A 17145-nucleotide genomic window follows, 5' to 3' on the forward strand; every position below is an offset into this window, starting at 1 on the left:
AAAATAAAGATACAAAATCAGCAGAGATTTGGGTCCTTCTTCTCTTCCTCCCTCCCTCCCTCCCTCTCTGTCTCTCTCTCTCTGTCTCTCTCTCTCTCTCTCTCTGTGTGTGTGTGTGTGTGTGTGTGTGTGTGTGTGTAATAAAAGTGTCTATTCAATCTATTCATGTTAAAGGAAAGTGTGTGTGGTTTTATTTTGTTAATACTTCAGGGAGTCTCAATCACTCTCAAGGGGTGCCAGGGATGTTTTGAAACATAAATAGCTCAAAAACATTTACAAGAAATATGACATTGATGGTGTTTTCTATATAAAGAAACTTAGGAAGACAAATATCATAATGGGTGGCAAAAAAAATCTAAAGATTTGGGAAAAATTGATTTAGCAACAACAACAGAGAGAGGGAGAGAAGGAAGATAAGATAATAATAACAATAAGGAGAAGAGGGGGAGGAGGAAGAGGGGGATGAAGAAAGAGAAGAGGAGGAGAGAAAAAAAGGACAGAGGATAGGATGGAAGCAGGAGAACAGTATTCATAGTCTTGGGATACCTTTCACTGAGTAAAATGTTATTTCTACTGCACATATTAATACTTTCTCATAACTCTTTTAATTGCTACATTATAAAATTAGTATTCAAATTGAAAGTCACTTTGTACTTTTAGATATATATCTTATGATTTTATAGTATATTGCATATTTTATTTTTGTCCCTTTCTTAATTTTTCCTTAATGCAATTTTATGGTTATTCAGTGTGTGTGTGTATCCAACATACCACAGTGTGTATGTGAAAATAGGAGGACAATACCTCTCACAAAGTGAGAAACAATTGGTTCTCTCCTCCTGTCATATAGGGTTCAGGGATCTACTAAGGTTGTCATTTAACAACAGGTGCTCATACCAAATGACATATTTCACCAGTTTCTCCTTAATAGTTTTTGAGAAATTTTTAAATTCATGAGACCTTTGAACCTCATTAAAACCAATAGTGTAGAAATACAATTATCATCCCCAATAAATTGTGCATTCATATATCTTGAATAATTAAAATCAAAGGTCATAATGCTGTCTTCCACAAACTCACAGTAATTCAACTCCGAGAAAGAAATGAGTTTTCCTTTACTTTCATAACTTCCAAAAGAGTAAATTCCTAGGAAAGAACTCATTTTAAAGTAGTTGGTAGTAAGCATATGACAACTAATGAAAAAAGAGAGACCATGGATTTGAAAGAGGTTGAGGAGTTGTATATGGAAGGGTTAGAGTGAGGAAAGCAAAAGGAAGGTGATATAATATAGATTGAAAACACTAATAGAAAAAAACTTACAACTCCATAAAAAGCAGTCATTGACTTCATGGGCGAGACTATGAATTAATGAAGACCTTTTTTTTATTCTTTCACAGAGAAGAATGATAAAACACTAAGGGTTTATTAAAATGCAATGTGACTGAGGACAGAGCCTAGTGGATGAATATTTGCATATACAAAGCCCTGGCTTCATTCTCTAGCACCAAGAAAAAAAAAAAAAAAAAAAAACAGAAAATCCCAGACAAACAGAAAACAAACAATACATGATTGATGGCTTAACTTCACACAGTTAAAAAGGAGAACACAGAAGAAATTTGCCATGTTTTATTATAAATTTACCATTTCCTTTTCAATGATTAGATGATGCCGAGAAACCAACATTGTACAGCTTAGAAAACACAGAGACATTTGTTTCTTTAAGTAACCATTAAAACACCACTGGATGAAAAACATTTCATATCTGATGTGATATTTTGAATGAAGACAACTGACATCTACCTATTATTGTCTTCTTGAAGTAAACTCTGGTCTTATCTATAACAGAAGCATGCTAAATGCAGGTATTAAATTAGGAGCTTCCACAGACATTCCTCTTCCATTAATCCCCACTCACATTCATTCCAAATGCATTTAGTATTTATTTTGTTCTCTTACAATAATGCTCTCTACATTGACTTTAGAAAGTAAATCATATTAGTAGGCCAGGAGGAGTTCAGCTTTGGCAGTATCAAAATGAGAACATACACATGGTAGCAGATCCCTAGGCATTGTTAGTTTAAAAGAAAAAATGCTGTAAAATAAGTGCCTATCCTTTACTGCAAGTGGTACACAACACATTGCACTTGGTCTCACAGTTCAGTCAAGGAGACTTCCAGGAGGATCACAACAGCTGTGACTGTGGAGGATGAGGCATAAGAGCCTGCTGGAGGTGGGTCTTGGGAGTACCACTGGGTATTCAGAAGAGTGTGCAGTCCAGTTATTCCCAAGAAGTCCTCTTGCTGCAGATGAGTAACTAATGGTTCCACTTCTCTTCTCTTTCACTTGCATTTTCTTCTTCTTCGGGGAATGCTGATCCATTCTGGCCTTTCAGATGCTTAACCCCTGAAATTATAAGAATTGTGCAAAATTCAAGTGAATTTTATTTCTGGTAGATCCACTGCTGAGTTAGTGAAAACATGGGATGAGAAAAATTAATGTGTGTGTTTGTTTTCTCCAAGAATTTCAGCAATGTATCCTTTTCATTCACTGAGCAGTAAAAGCACACCCAGACAAATTTCCATTAGAGACAGGGTATCTTTTATAATTACATCTTCTCCATTAAGGATTGCATCACAGTCTATTAAACCCCTGTTAACTAAAGATCTGCTCAGAGGCCCTTATTATAATTCTGATGTATTGTTTAGTGAAAATATTTCTTTTGGCATGACTGAACTCAATTACAAAGAAGGCCTTTCAAAGTCATAATACCAAAAGGGATGTGTGCCATTTCTGTAATGTATAAACAAACAAGTAACAGTCACAATATTGTTAGCTTTATGTTTGGACCCATAATGTGCCCACTGGATTATTATTAATTCTTTCATTCAAAAATTTTCAGTAAATATGCCCACATAGTGGAAGAACCTATAGGTATACCTTTGCTGCTTAGATAGCCTGTCCTTATCTTGCCTGGTGGACTTCCTTTTTCACAAGGTTTTGTTTTCACCTTTCATAGTAATTTCTGCTCTAAGTTTCCTCTAACCACCCCAGGCTCAGTTAAGTATCTAAGCTTTTCTTCTTCTGTAGTCAATGCCAAAAAGTCTTTCTCCTCCTCACATATCTAACCATCTTCCACTCACCCTTCAGGTATCAGCTTGTCTCTCCTGAAGGAGAGCACAGCTCCCATGTGGAGTTAGAAAGTTGTCTCTCATATCTGCCTGCTGCGCTTGATCCCTTCATGTGTCAGTTACCTTATAGAGCTCTATTAACGTCTTTCTCATTAGACAAAATGCATTGATGTCAGAGAATATGTCATTTCACTTTGGGATCACGGGCAAGATATCTACCCAACAATAAGTGTTCATTAATACTCAGTCGAACTGATTGACTAAATTAATTAAGAAACAGTTTAGTATGTGTCCTGCCAATTTCACAATAATTTATCTTTCGATTTCTTTTCTATTCCAAGTCTGAAGTACATGATGAGAAGATTACCACTACATCCCCATTTTACCCACAGACTCATTTTCAAGTCCCCTTAGCTATGATCTGTTAAACAACATGCCAGCTGATATCTTCACTTGTGGTAATTTGTGTGAATTTTTATGTTTGCACAACTCTTTTATGATATTTTCTAAGAACCATGAAAATGTTCAAATTAGAACTGAAAAACAAGAGCAAGGTCTGGCTCATGTTTTCAGTAAAACCAAGACTCAAGAGATGTGTGAGTTTGTATGCATTGTTACCTTCAGTGTACAATTTGGCAAGAAATGATATCAGGACTTAGTGCATTATCTTGTAACAATATTTGAGCAGATGTAATATTTAAATGTTTTAATGTGCATATACAAGTCACTCACAATTTCTGTTGACACAAGACAATAAAGAGAAAATTATTAATAGCAATTGGGAATTACTTCTTATTACAATGAGCTACATGGAAAAGTCATCTAAATGCTGAGTGGAAAGGAAGGGAGCTCATTGAATCCAAGCAGATACTCAGCTGGAGTTTTTGCATGAATGGCTCAGAAAGCCTCAGAAGTCCATGTTGTAAATACCTGGTGGGGTGTTGAGATTCTGAGAAAACAAATGATTTGCTCTCAACTTTAAAGTGGTATGGTCCTAAGGGGAGTTCTAGCATATCCTAGTCACAGGGTTCCACTATCAAGGTATCTCAGCTGAATTTCAACTTTAACTTTTAAGATGCCAATCCATACTCTTTAGCCATTCTCTCAGACAAGTTATATATTTACAGCACCACACCCACTCTGGTGCAAAAGGCTCTTAGGGTCCTTTTGTCATCATTAGGTTTAACGTTCCCATTCAGCACACATTTTCCTGAGCAGAGGTTGACAGTCCCTCCCCGAGTTCACGTTGACTCTAGCACCCTTTCAATTCAACAACAAGGTAATTAATGAAATTGTGTTTAAGAATTTAAATGAGGAATGCTGATATTAATTTGGGTAAATGTAAGAAAAATAGAAAGAAAAAGGCCAACATACTTAAACATTAATCATTCCCCACATTTGAGGACAGGCCTATTTCTTATCCTGATTGGAATTGTATTTATTTTTTATGATAACAATCACCATAAATTTACATGAGACACATTTCCTGAAATAAAACCACTTTGAAATGAAATCTTTTCAAGGGAAAAGCTTAGATAAGGCCGAGCTGGTAACAGGTTGCCACAGAGATGTCCTGTAGAATACTAACCACAAATTCTTTAGTTTCTAAAGCAGTTTACCCTGATGCCTTCTGTCAGTTGAAGAAGCTATGGTTGATTAATTTCTATCTTGAAACCCTTGTGAACCATTACTTTATCTTTACCCATCAGCAATATTCATTTGATTATAGACCCAATGATGTTGAAAGTATACAGTCTGCTGATGTATGTTTTATAATGTCTCTCTCTACATAGCTTTCATCCATGTTTCAAGTTTCAATTTTTTAAAATATTTATTCAATATTTGAGCAACCCCATAGACAGAGAATAAACTATCCTGGAGGCATTGATGAAGTTCTAAGACTCCACCATACAGATGCATGAGGAAAGCATTTTTCTATACATGGTCTATGATGGCTCAAACTTCAGTCAGTATCCAGGGCAAGTGTACACTCAGTCATTACTTCCCACAGGCAGGAGACAAAGGAACCACAGAAACCACAATGGATGTGCCTTTTCCACAATAACATGAGCACACAGAAAAGGAGTAATACAGAAGACCAGGCTATATGGCACACATTTGTAAAAATATGAAGAAAATGGAGTTGAAGACAGACAAAGTAGACTGAGTCAAAGAAGAATACAGACTGGAAGGGAAGGAAGGAAGAAAGGAAGGAAGGAAGGAAGGAAGACGATGCCCAGAGGCAGAGCACTGTGTGTGTGTGTGTGTGTGTGTGTGTGTGTGTGAGTGTGTGTGTGTGTGTGCATGCTCCCTCGTAACTTTGTAAAACAGGTGGTTTGGCAGGCAGAGACAGGAACTGCCACAATTTATCTTCAGCTTTATAGTTCCAGACTTGCTAAGGACACATAGCAAGATGATTTCTCTCTCTCTCTCTCTCTCTCTCTCTCTCTCTCTCTCTCTCTCTCTCTCTCTCTCTCACACACACACACACACACACACACACACACACACACACAATGAGGCAACTTTGGTTAAGTAAGTGACCAGTTTCCACATGACACTATGGGATCTTCTCTTGCCAAGAGCAGAACATGTGACTTTATTGAGATGTTCCCAAGGACAGAATCCTCAGCAGTTTAGGAAAGAGACTTGGTCTCTTCCTGTATATATCAGAAGAACTATTCTATAGGAACTGTACATGAAATTAGAAAGTTTGGAATATAGAAAATTAAGAAATGATGATAGAGACTCCAACTTTCTAAAATAGTGGAGGAAAATTAAAACTGATCTATATAGGACCTATGAGCACAAATAGGGTCAATGGCTGACAATAAGGTAAAGAGCAGATTGTGTCCGAAATAGAAAAAGGAGCTCTCAAATCTCCTATTTGTTCAGCAAACAACATATGTGATTTTGCTTCTTTGTTTTGTTTTTTGAGCACAGGTATCACATGTAGTCCATTCTGTTCTGGAACACATTATGTAGCCCAAGTTGACTTTGAACTCATAGAATTTGTCTATCTTGGCCTCCTGGATAATGCTGGGGTTGCAGACTTCAGCTACCATGCTTGGCTCAAATGCACATTTGTTTAAAAAAAATTCAAAAATACATTGGTTAAATGTACAGTTAAAATTTCTCTTATTGGTAAAAGCACATTATTTACCTCTTAGTAATCACTCTAAAGTCCTTAGGGTATCTGTGGGTATATTTTTGAATATCAATCATCCACTTAGAAATCTATAATTTTTATTTATTTGTGCCTTTTGAAGGAAAAAGCCTTACAATTTTCAACAGATCTTGTCCAGCTATCTTATCTCCAAATAATTATAAATATGAATATTAACCAATCAAATATCTCTGGTTTAAAGAAGAAAGTAAATTTTCCTGCTACATTCGCTGAGAAAACTATTGAATGAACTAGGTCACACACTTTAGCCCTTTGCTCTTACTGAGAGCTCTTTGCCTGGGTAGAGTGTAATGCTCTGCTATCAGTGATCTTTTACAAAGTCAGAATCAGAAAGAAAATGCAGTAACTCAAGATCACTGGGCTCTTTTCATCATTAAACCAGATTTAACTGTAACCTATCCCATACTGTTGGTTTTATTGGAATAAAAAAAGGTTGAATTTAATCTAATTTATAGACACTCTTTAAACATAACCAGGCTACAAATAGAGATTGAGTTATGAGAAAAGAGGAAACTTTCTTCTTCTGTATAAAAACATTATGACTGGATTCTAGACATGTGCAATGTGGCCATTTAGTCTTCAGAGACAGAATCAAGCAGTTTGATTTAAATATAATAAATCCCATCTGGGAAAGAGACAAAACTAGGGATCAGATAGGATGTAGGATTATGAGTGATGGTGTGCACATGATTTAATTTAGTGGAAAATTATTATAGATGAGTAGAACAAGCAACTCTGATGAGTATAACAGTCCTCCAATTTGAGTAATAGCAATTTAGGCCATTTATAGAGCAATAATCTGGTTAATAGCAAGCTTGGTGTGTATGCAAATACTACTTGCAAAATATGTTGAACAAGTCTTAGTTTTTTTCTGAAAGCCTTTTGTGTATAAGGGAATGATTTCTGTGGTACTAGCAAGACAATTACTAATGATTAAACTTATTTAAAATGTAATGTTAGATAGAGTCTATTTAATCGTTAATGTGGCACTCAGAATGGCCTCTCAGTAAAGTCCTATCATTTCCTAAATTGGAAATGTGTTTTGCATGTCCTAAAATGCCTTCATATACTCTGTATTTTAACACTTTACCATTCATTTTTATAGGAATATATTAACATACTAAGGTCACAGAGATCAAATATTGATATTATTCCCCCCAAAAGTGTGTGTATCATGCCTTAGACTCACCATAAGTTTGTATCCTACTTTATTTAAAGTAAACTTGGTATAGATGGCATAGTCAACTACTGGTTTAATACAAGAAAGGCAACATAAACAACCTCTGCTCTCATACAATGAACACTCTATAGCATAAACTTCAGGTCAATACATGACCATTTTATTTAACTCTCCATCATTCAAGGACACACTTCTCTGCAGAGCAAATATGGAAAATAGTTCTCCATGTCGCATGGAAATAAGGACATATTTTTATATTTATGCATATTTTTTTATCTATCAAGTACTTTGTCAAAGCCATTGGACAAAAGTAAAGCCAAGATGAAAAAGTTATCAGGAAGTAGTATGAAACAATTGAAGAACTCACTCTGTCAGATATGAGCTCAGATAACACCTTTGGACAAAAGCTGGTATCACTTGGCAAGATGTGAAGAGCCACATGTTTATCAGCAACGCTGAGGCTGGGGTCAGGAAAGAATATGAAAATGAACGTGTGCTTTGGAGAGCCTATGACCCTCTTAGAAACAGTCTCATACGTGTGAGTGCGCGCACGTGCGTGCACGTGCATGAGAGTGGATGTGTATGTGTGTGTGTATATTTGTGCCTTTTTCAACACACACACACACACACACACACACACACACACACACACACGGCTAATCTTGTTGATTTGAAAGAATTTAGAATCACCCCAGAAGACATATGCATGTTGTGTAGACATTTCTAGGAGGGTTAGCTGAATGTGGAACTCCACACTGAACATGAGTTGCACTCTACAGTGAACTATGGCCCTGGACGAAATTACAAGGGGAAAATGAGTCGAGCACCAGCATTTGTTTCTCTCAACTTTTTCCAGTAGATGCAATGGGACCAATGGCCTCACCTCCTGCCACTGTGACTTCACTGCCATGATGAGTTATATTCCATACTATAAACCAAAATAGACCATTCTTTCCTACGTGGTTTTTGGTCAGGTATTTTGATTTTGTCTTAGTTAATAGAAAAATAATTAACACAGAACACACACACACACACACACACACACATATATATATATATATATATATATATTCATTTTGTGAGGATTCTGCTGTCCAGACTAGGGAGAAAACCACGTTAATAGACTGAAAGCCTTCTGTGCCTTCCATCTAATATCCTTTTTCCTCTGAAGCTAATGGATTCCCCCATGAATTTAAAAGTAGTCATAAATTTTTAAACTTACACATAATGGTGCCAAACAGTATTGGGTAGTTTTACTTTATAAAGAGATAAAATACCTCCCTTTTCTGTATGACTTACTTGGGATTGATTGAATGCAATAAGATATCTACAATTAAAAAAAAGAATGAATCAGTGAGAACATGATAGTTAGCCTCCAAAGCATTATTAAAAAAGAGAGAGAGAATTTCATTTAGAGCCACAGATGCAATGGTGTCCATCTAGTGCTGGCAGTGTAGAGGCCTTTGTCTTCCAGGAAAGGCACTTTCTGCTGGGGTGATGCTTACCACAGCCTCTTATTAATGGGTACCCCAATTAAGTCACATCACCAAGCTGTGACTGAAGCTTCCTGAGGGAGCCCTTTGGTAGGTAACCTCATCTCAAGGAAGGAAGGCACTATGTAGGTTACAGATATCTTCATTCAGTGATAGATTATCTTATTTTGAATTAATAATTTCAGTGTTAAAGACAAGTCACTGGTGTGATTTTTATTGAATATGAATATTTCCATTTCAAATGACTCAGACACCATGGAGAAGAGGCATTTTGAAAATCTGTCTATCTGAAAGGATGATTTGATCTGGAATTTGTCAATGTGTCAATGTGAAGAGATCTTTGGGAATGATGAAGTTAATGTTTCCTGACTCAAGGCTTACTGTAAATCTATAATATCCAAGACTGTATGGTATTGTTGAAAACTAACACATCAAACTGTAGAACAGAAATGGCTCTATGTAAGTGTAGTCAACTACCTTTGGCAAAAGGAGAAAAGGTAACAAAATGCAGCTAAGGTAGTTTTTCCAACAAATCATCTAGAAAAACTGAACACTCATAGGCAAAATATCCCAAACTTAATATGAAATACAAATTTTAAAAATACTAGAAAATAACAGAGGAGCAAATCATCAGTCTAGCAATGATTTTAGACATAACACCACAGACATGGTCTCTGAGAAGAAAACACTTGATAATCTGGTCTTTATTACAATAAAGAAATTCTGCTTTGTAGATTCAAAGTCCAGGAAAAGAAGACAAGCTATATAGACCATGTAAATAGAATGTGCAACAAAGGCACATCTGTTCAAAGTCTATTGTGTAATTACACAAAGGACCCCTTAGCCACAATAAGAAACAGAACAAAATTACCTAATATTGATAAATACCTAAATGTGTCCCCGTAGAAGAAAATATAATGAAGCCTCATGAGCATATCCAAGGATATTCCATATAACATGCCATTAGAAAACTTCAGATTAAAACAATGAGCTGCCACTGTGCATACACAAGACTGGTAAACATATTACAAGACATTTTAAGTGACACATTTCAGAAAGTAATCATACTCTTTGGGCTGGAGAGATGACTTATCAGTTAAAAGCACCCATTGAGTTTCCAATTGACCTGAGTTCAATTCCAGTCATGCACATGGATACTCACAATTGTCTTTAACTTCAGTTCCAGGGTATTCAAAGTCTTCCTCTAATATCAGCATGCATTAGGCACACACATGTGTTATACAGACATGTGTTCTGGGAAAACATTCATATACATAAAATAACAATTTTAAAATAACAAATATAATTATAATTAACCATACTCTTAACCCTACCATAAATAAATTTCTCTGAGATATTTACTGAAATGGACCAAAACAAACTTGTGTCTACAAACACACACAAAATAGCTCTATTTTGGAATTATCTAGAGATCCTTTGGTAGGTAAATAATCTATGATATATCCAGGCAGTATAACATTATGCACTGTTAAAAAAAGAAAAAGAAGAGATTGCCACAAAAAGACAAAGGAAATTTTGTAAGGATATTAGTAAGTAAAAAGATCCAATCAAAATGCAACACTGCATGATTTCAACAATATGACATCCTGGAAGTAAACAAGACTGCAGAGATTGGGCTAAATGAGGAGGGATGGATGGACAAAGCATTTTATGACAATGAAACTAGCCTATCCTATATTACACTAGTAGATACATATAACATATATTGTTCCAGGTTCATAGCATGTACACAAGAGTAGGCTCAATTTAACCCATGGGTTTGATCCAATGACACTGTCGATGTAGACTGGGGTGTCACTACAGTGCAGAATTTAAATAACAGGGAATATGGTTCAGATGTAGGAACAAAGGTTATGGGGGACTCTATATTTCCTGCCCATTTATTTTTGTGAGTCTAAAACTACTCTAAAATTAGTTTAGTTATTTAAAAATTATGTTAGATTTGATGTTAAGAATAGTATGCTGTGAGGCAAAGGTTTGAGATTCTGTTGCGGGGGAACTTGGGCATGAACAAGTTTTACATGAAGGCTTCTCATTGATGTGAGGCCATTCATTACTAACTAACTCAGTCTTTTTACTTGTACCATAGTTTTATAATTCAGTCTTGGAATTCTGTATGTTTAGGAATTTATTCTTTTCTTCTTGATCATACAATCTGTTGACATACTATTCTATTTTTATCTGCTGTATTTGTACAGTACCATTTATAATGTCTCCTTTTTCATTTATAATTTTATCTGTGTGAATTCTATTGCTTTAAATTTGTGTTCATATAAAGAAATGCTGGTTTGTCTTCTCAAAAAACAACACTTGATTCTATGGATCTTGACTGCTGTGTGTATAGTCTTAGTGTATTTATTTCTGCTTTGATCTTTATTATTTCCTTCATTCTGTTAGCTTTGATTTAGTTTTTTTTTTTTCTAGTTGTTTGAGGTGTACTATTGAGCTGCCTCTTTGAATACCCCTTTTCTTTAATGTAGGCTTTTATTCTTATAAACTCCTCTTTTATAATTATAATTATTTTCTGTATTTCAACAGTTTTATTTTCATATATATATATATATATATATATATATTCCAGTTTTATTTTTTGTCAACATACCATTAGACTTCTCTTTAATATCTTCCTGTATTTCATAGGTTGTTCAAAAACAATTTAATTTCTACATATTTGTTAATTTTCCAAAATTATTTTGGAATTTTATATTTTATAGTACGAAAGTTACTTTATGTTGAATCTCTGGGTGAACTCTCATTATCTTGAGAATTAGAATCAGGCTCCTTATGACCCTTGAATCTTCATAAATTAGGCTCTGTATCCTGACACATCCACCTCTACTCACTTGGTTAGACACTTACATTTTGCACATAGACCTTCTCCAGTCTTGGGGCCATGTTTTCCTGTGCCCTCCACACAGACTTTTCCTTCCTTTGAGGGACCCATATAGTTTGTTCCTTCACCTCATCCAAGTAGGCAGTCATCATTTCAGAGTGGCCTCCCTAAACATCTCATATAATAAATATCATGTTTTGCTCTATGGTGGTCTTTGAGACCACCACAGCCATCAGAATGATGAACTGCAGGAGGCAAGACGGTAGTTTGGTTCAACATGGTTCAGTAGCTGATGTTAGTTTAAACTCTGAGATCAGACCCTGAATGATTTATTTTAGGCATATTTAAACACAGCATGATTTAAACACAAACACAAGCTTTCTGGTGATAACTCAACTCTGTGTACACAGCAAAGCTTAAGACTTGACTACATCAAAACACTTTGTTAAGTACACATGATATTTCCATAAAGATAGTTTCTATAGATTTACTGAGTGAGATAAACTGGCCCAAAATCCCCTGGGAGAAGCTTCCATATGACTTCAGACACACATAGCTAAAGTTCACTGGGATATTAACTACATCCACTCCCAGCTTTCTATGGAGAAAACAGGTTACACTTTTCTCCCTTTGAAGAGATAACCCTGTATATTTAATATTCTTGATTCTCCTAGTCTGTTTTTGTGACCACAAAGAGCTACATACCTGCCTCTTCATTTCTGTATATAATATTTGCTTGTTTGGGGACTGATGAAACATGTATCCTTCACTCAGAATGTTAGCAAGATGCAACCAGAACAAATACATTATTTTATTCACCAACTAATTGGTTAGAGTCTAGATGGATGGCTGAAGGTCCCATATAACCAAGGCATTTTAACTAATGAAATGACTAGCTTTACTTTTACTTTCATTGAAACTCTTTCCTATTTTAAGTATGGATAGAATTAAGTGAAGTATTTTCTTCCAATGAGTAAATTTCTTTCCAATAATCTCAATCTTGCTAAACTAATTGTCTGCATATAGAAAACGATAGGTCGTTTGGTCTGTATTTAGCTTATTCATCTTAGGTTTCCACATAATCTTACGTCACCAGTCCAGACATCCCCTGCACTTCTATCTGGTGGCAAGGAAACTTTCAAAGAAGAAAGGGGTGGGGAGAAAGGAAAAAAAGAAAGAAAAGAAGAAAGACGGAAAAAAGAAAGAAATGAAGGAAGAATCTTAAGTTGTAATCACTAAATAATGCTTTCTCTGTATTTATTATTGCCTTCATCACTAAGCACAATCTCACTGGGCATATGGCTTTTTTCCAGGGAAGCGATGTAAATGAATCTAAGTGTTTTGGTCACCTCTGCAATTCTTCCATTACTGAAAACTCTTTCACTGAAGAGTGAACTCTCATGCATAAGTGTCAGTATCTTCCCAGTTCGCTCCATATCCCTAGGCTATTTTCCTCCATGCTCTGTTGCTGCTTCAGCTCAATTGATTTCTCTCATCCCACAGCCTGCTGACCCCCAGGAAATTTCTGAATGAGCAGATTGTTCTGCTTTTTGTCCTCTGTTTGACCTGTGGATACACAGGTCAGGCAGCTGTTTGGCTGACCTGTCTCTTCTGCCAGATTTACAGCTGTTCCCAGGCAGCCTTGCTCCCTGGCGCACCCTCTCAGTAACAGCAATGCACTCACTGTTCTTGCTACAGGGTCCCTCACCCACTTCCCTATGTGGTTTGCCTTCCTGGTCCTGCCCTTCGTTGCTCTCATTCCTTATTTGGCTTCCATACATAAAAGCGTGGCTGCCCTTCCTTTCAGAAAGGCACAGCTCCCATGAGCTAGTGCCTTTATTCTTTTCTTTCATAAACTTTAAGTATTCTTGATACAGAGGAGCGTTTATTACTCAAGTTTGCAGAGGAATAGTAATTTTACATTGACTATATGAAGGCAAAAATCAACACAGTCTCGGCTTGAAAGATTATTTCCTGTTATTCGGTGGTAGTAACTAGAAAGTGTTCGCTTACCTCATTTACTTGGTCTTCCAACACTAGTATTATTTGCTTGAGTTTTTTTTAATCATTCATTCATTCACTTATTTAGACCTTTGGACATAGGGTCTCATGTAGCCCAGGCTGGCCTCCAACTTATTATATAGGTAAGGATGAACTTGAACTTTTGTTCTTAACTCTACCTCTCAAGTGCAGTATAACAGTTGTGGACCAATATACCTAGCAAGAATTTTTTCTAATAAAAACATTGGAACCATTCCCCACCTCACAAGCATTATACTAACAACTTTGTGGGTTTTAAAACATACATTTTAAATTCCAAGATATGTCAGGGAAAGAACACTGTGTTACTTTCACTGTAAATGTGCTGTATCATTGGTAAAAGTTTATCATCTCCCAAAGGTGCTTTAGAAAAATTTCAGGCTGCATCAGGAATACTGATATCTTTTCAAAGTCTGGGCAGAATGTCATTTAAACCCCAGCTGGAAAAAGAGTTTTCAAGCAAGTGTGTTGTCATTTATCACTCCCTAGATGATCCTGGTCATGGTCATGGCAATTCATTGCTCAAACTTACTGTGCACCTAGTTTATTTATCTTAACTTGGAAACTTATTCTTATTTTGTTATGTTATGGATGATCTCCTTGAACTTTGTTCTTCCTCCTGCTGCTCCTGCTTCCCAAATACTTCATTTAAAGGCTGGTCATGGTACAATGGGAAGCTGTGAAATATTGGGGATGTAATGAAGTTGGTGGAGTGTTTGTTGAACATGCACAAAGTCAATTCCCAGTGAGTCACCAAGATGAGTATCAACATCCACTTCCTGGCTGTCTTTCTCTGACTACTGACTGAGTCACTGTCTTTCTCCACCATGACAGAATATTGAATTTTAGGGGTAAGATGTCACTTGTTTTTGCTTTAAGGCAACAGCCAAGGACTAGTGGCGAGGATAAGTTGGCAAGAAAAGGCAAGAGACAGACAGAGGGAAAGAGAACCCAGCTTTTTTTTCCCCAGCAGTTTTATAACCTTTAAAACATGAAAAAATGAATAATTTTTCTGACATTTCACTTAGGCCTAAGCTAATTTTGTTAGGCAAGTGAAATCAAATCATCTCTCTATCCCTTTCCCTTTAGGGTCTATTTACATTGGAGTCTCCTTTTGAGGTGGAAAGAGAAAAGGAAAAGCAACTTACTTGTGTGCATGCCTGCGTGCGTGCGTGCGTGCGTGCGTGCGTGCGTGCGTGCGTGCGTGTGTGTGTGTGTGTGTGTGTGTGTGTGTGTGTGTCTACAAGGATGGAAGCCACAGGACAACTTCTGCTGTCATACCTGGTGAGCCATCAACCTTGATTTTAGGCAAGGTCTCTTACTTGACCTGGATGTCTCCTGTTTGGTTTGACTGTCTTGCCACACCAAGCTGCAGAGAGTCAACTGTCTGCACCTCTCCAAAACTGGGATTAGGACCATGTGCCATCACACCTTTTTACTTGAGTTCAAGTCTTCATTCTTATGTAGCACTTTTACCAACTAAAATATCTCTCCACTCACAGAATATTTTATGTTTTTCTCTATATCCAGCTTTGAATAAAACTTTATTTTGAGAGATAAAAAACAGATAGAAATAACTATATTATAGATCAGAAATATCCTTCAAGTTGCATTGAAACTTTTAACTTGTGACCAAAAGTTATTAGCTTGGTGCATATGGAATCATGTGTTTGGCATTGTTGAAACTTGCTTGATATTGGAAAGAATTCTTAATAAATGAATCTATATTATGCATCACTTATTGTGTATTCCTCACTTTATCTTTGCTAATGACTTTTTGGTGTTAATTTTATACTATGGAAATTGTGATAGGCAAAAAGCAATTTTGAAAAGTTTTATTATTTGCATGTATAATGTGTTCATAAAGTAGTAGAGACAACTCCCTATGTTAATAACTCATTTGGCCCAATAATTGATGAACAACATACAGTGTGGTGGTAGTCCAGTAAGTATTGTGATGGGGATGAGAGTTTAGAGGATGGAGAGTGGATGGCCAACCATTGGAAGTTGACAATTACCAACTGAGAGCAATTGTCAAAGCTGATCCTCTTACAGCTAGCTACTTGAGAAGTTACCAAAGAATGGGATTCAGAACATTAAATGGTCAATGGGCATTTGAAGCAAATTGGAAAGCTGAAAAGGCTCAAATAATGAACATCATTCATGGGCTGATTAAATTTTTTTGGACTATTGTCCTTTCTGAGTCAATTGAGCAAACCATTTCTTGATAAGACTGTGACATGCCACAATGAGTTGACTGTATATGATAACCAGTGAGGAACCCTCTCAGAGGTTGGATGAAGAAAAAGCTACAAAGTCAAACTTGCAGCAGAGTATGTGTGTGGGTGTCATGGTGACGTTGGTGATCTGATCTACCATAGCTTTCTGAATCCTCATGAAACCATCTGAGTAGGATGTTCGACAGGTTAATAAGATGAACCCAAAATTGCAACACCAGCATCTGGCATTGGAAAGCAGAAATAACCCTTTCTATATGACAATGTCTGACAAAATAGCACAAAATAAATATTTCAAAAGTTGTGTGAATTGGGATAAGAGCTGTTGCCTCTTCTACCATAGTCAAATGCACTTTACAACCAACAACTATGTTTTCAAGAACTGGGAAAGCTTTTTGCAAGGAAAATATTTCTGTAACTAGCAAGATGCTGAAAACATGTTCTAACAATCTTTCCAGTACTGACTGACTCATGAATTTTCATGCTCTAGGAATAAGCAAATTTATTCCTCATTGGCACAAACACATCAATTGTAATGGTTAATATATGTTGGAATCTAGTTTTAATAATTCAAATTTCATGACCTGAAACTGAAATTTATTTGTACCAACAGAAACATGCCACATGCACATAGTACAAGACCCCACACTCACATGAAGCTACATGCAGTGTCAAATACTGCATGTGTTCATTTTTCCTGCAGATACATACCTATGATTAAGTTTACTTACAAGATAAACATACAGATTGACAATTAAAATGCTACTGTAAGCTATTTAAAACATGAATGTTTTATTTTTGTGATTTCCCACTTAACACTTTTAATACTGACTGACTCTTGACAATTAAACCTTAAAATGACACATCTGATGCTAGACAGGTAGTTGAGGAATTAAAAACATGAACTGCTTTTGCAAAGGACCAGAGTTTGTTTCCCACTCCAAATAAGGCAGCTTACAACCATTTATGATTCCAGCTCAAGGAGATCCAATGCCTTCTTCTGATACCCTTGAACAGTACACTCAC

At 36.2% G+C, this 17145-nt stretch overlaps 1 protein-coding gene across 1 annotated transcript in view; it reads right to left on the minus strand.

The window, feature by feature from the left end:
- Window positions 1–1611: 1611 nt before the first annotated feature.
- Ppp1r1c (protein phosphatase 1 regulatory inhibitor subunit 1C) overlaps window positions 1612–17145 on the minus strand; it is a 101105-nt gene continuing 85571 nt past the window's right edge. The window contains exon 5 of the mRNA XM_051184394.1: window positions 1612–2403. Within this exon, the coding sequence (XP_051040351.1) occupies window positions 2315–2403 (89 nt within the window). The 3' untranslated portion in view covers window positions 1612–2314. The remainder of the gene's footprint in view (window positions 2404–17145) is intronic.

This window comes from Phodopus roborovskii, unplaced genomic scaffold, assembly GCF_943737965.1.
Source record: "Phodopus roborovskii unplaced genomic scaffold, PHOROB, whole genome shotgun sequence".
Lineage (NCBI taxonomy): Eukaryota > Metazoa > Chordata > Mammalia > Rodentia > Cricetidae > Phodopus > Phodopus roborovskii.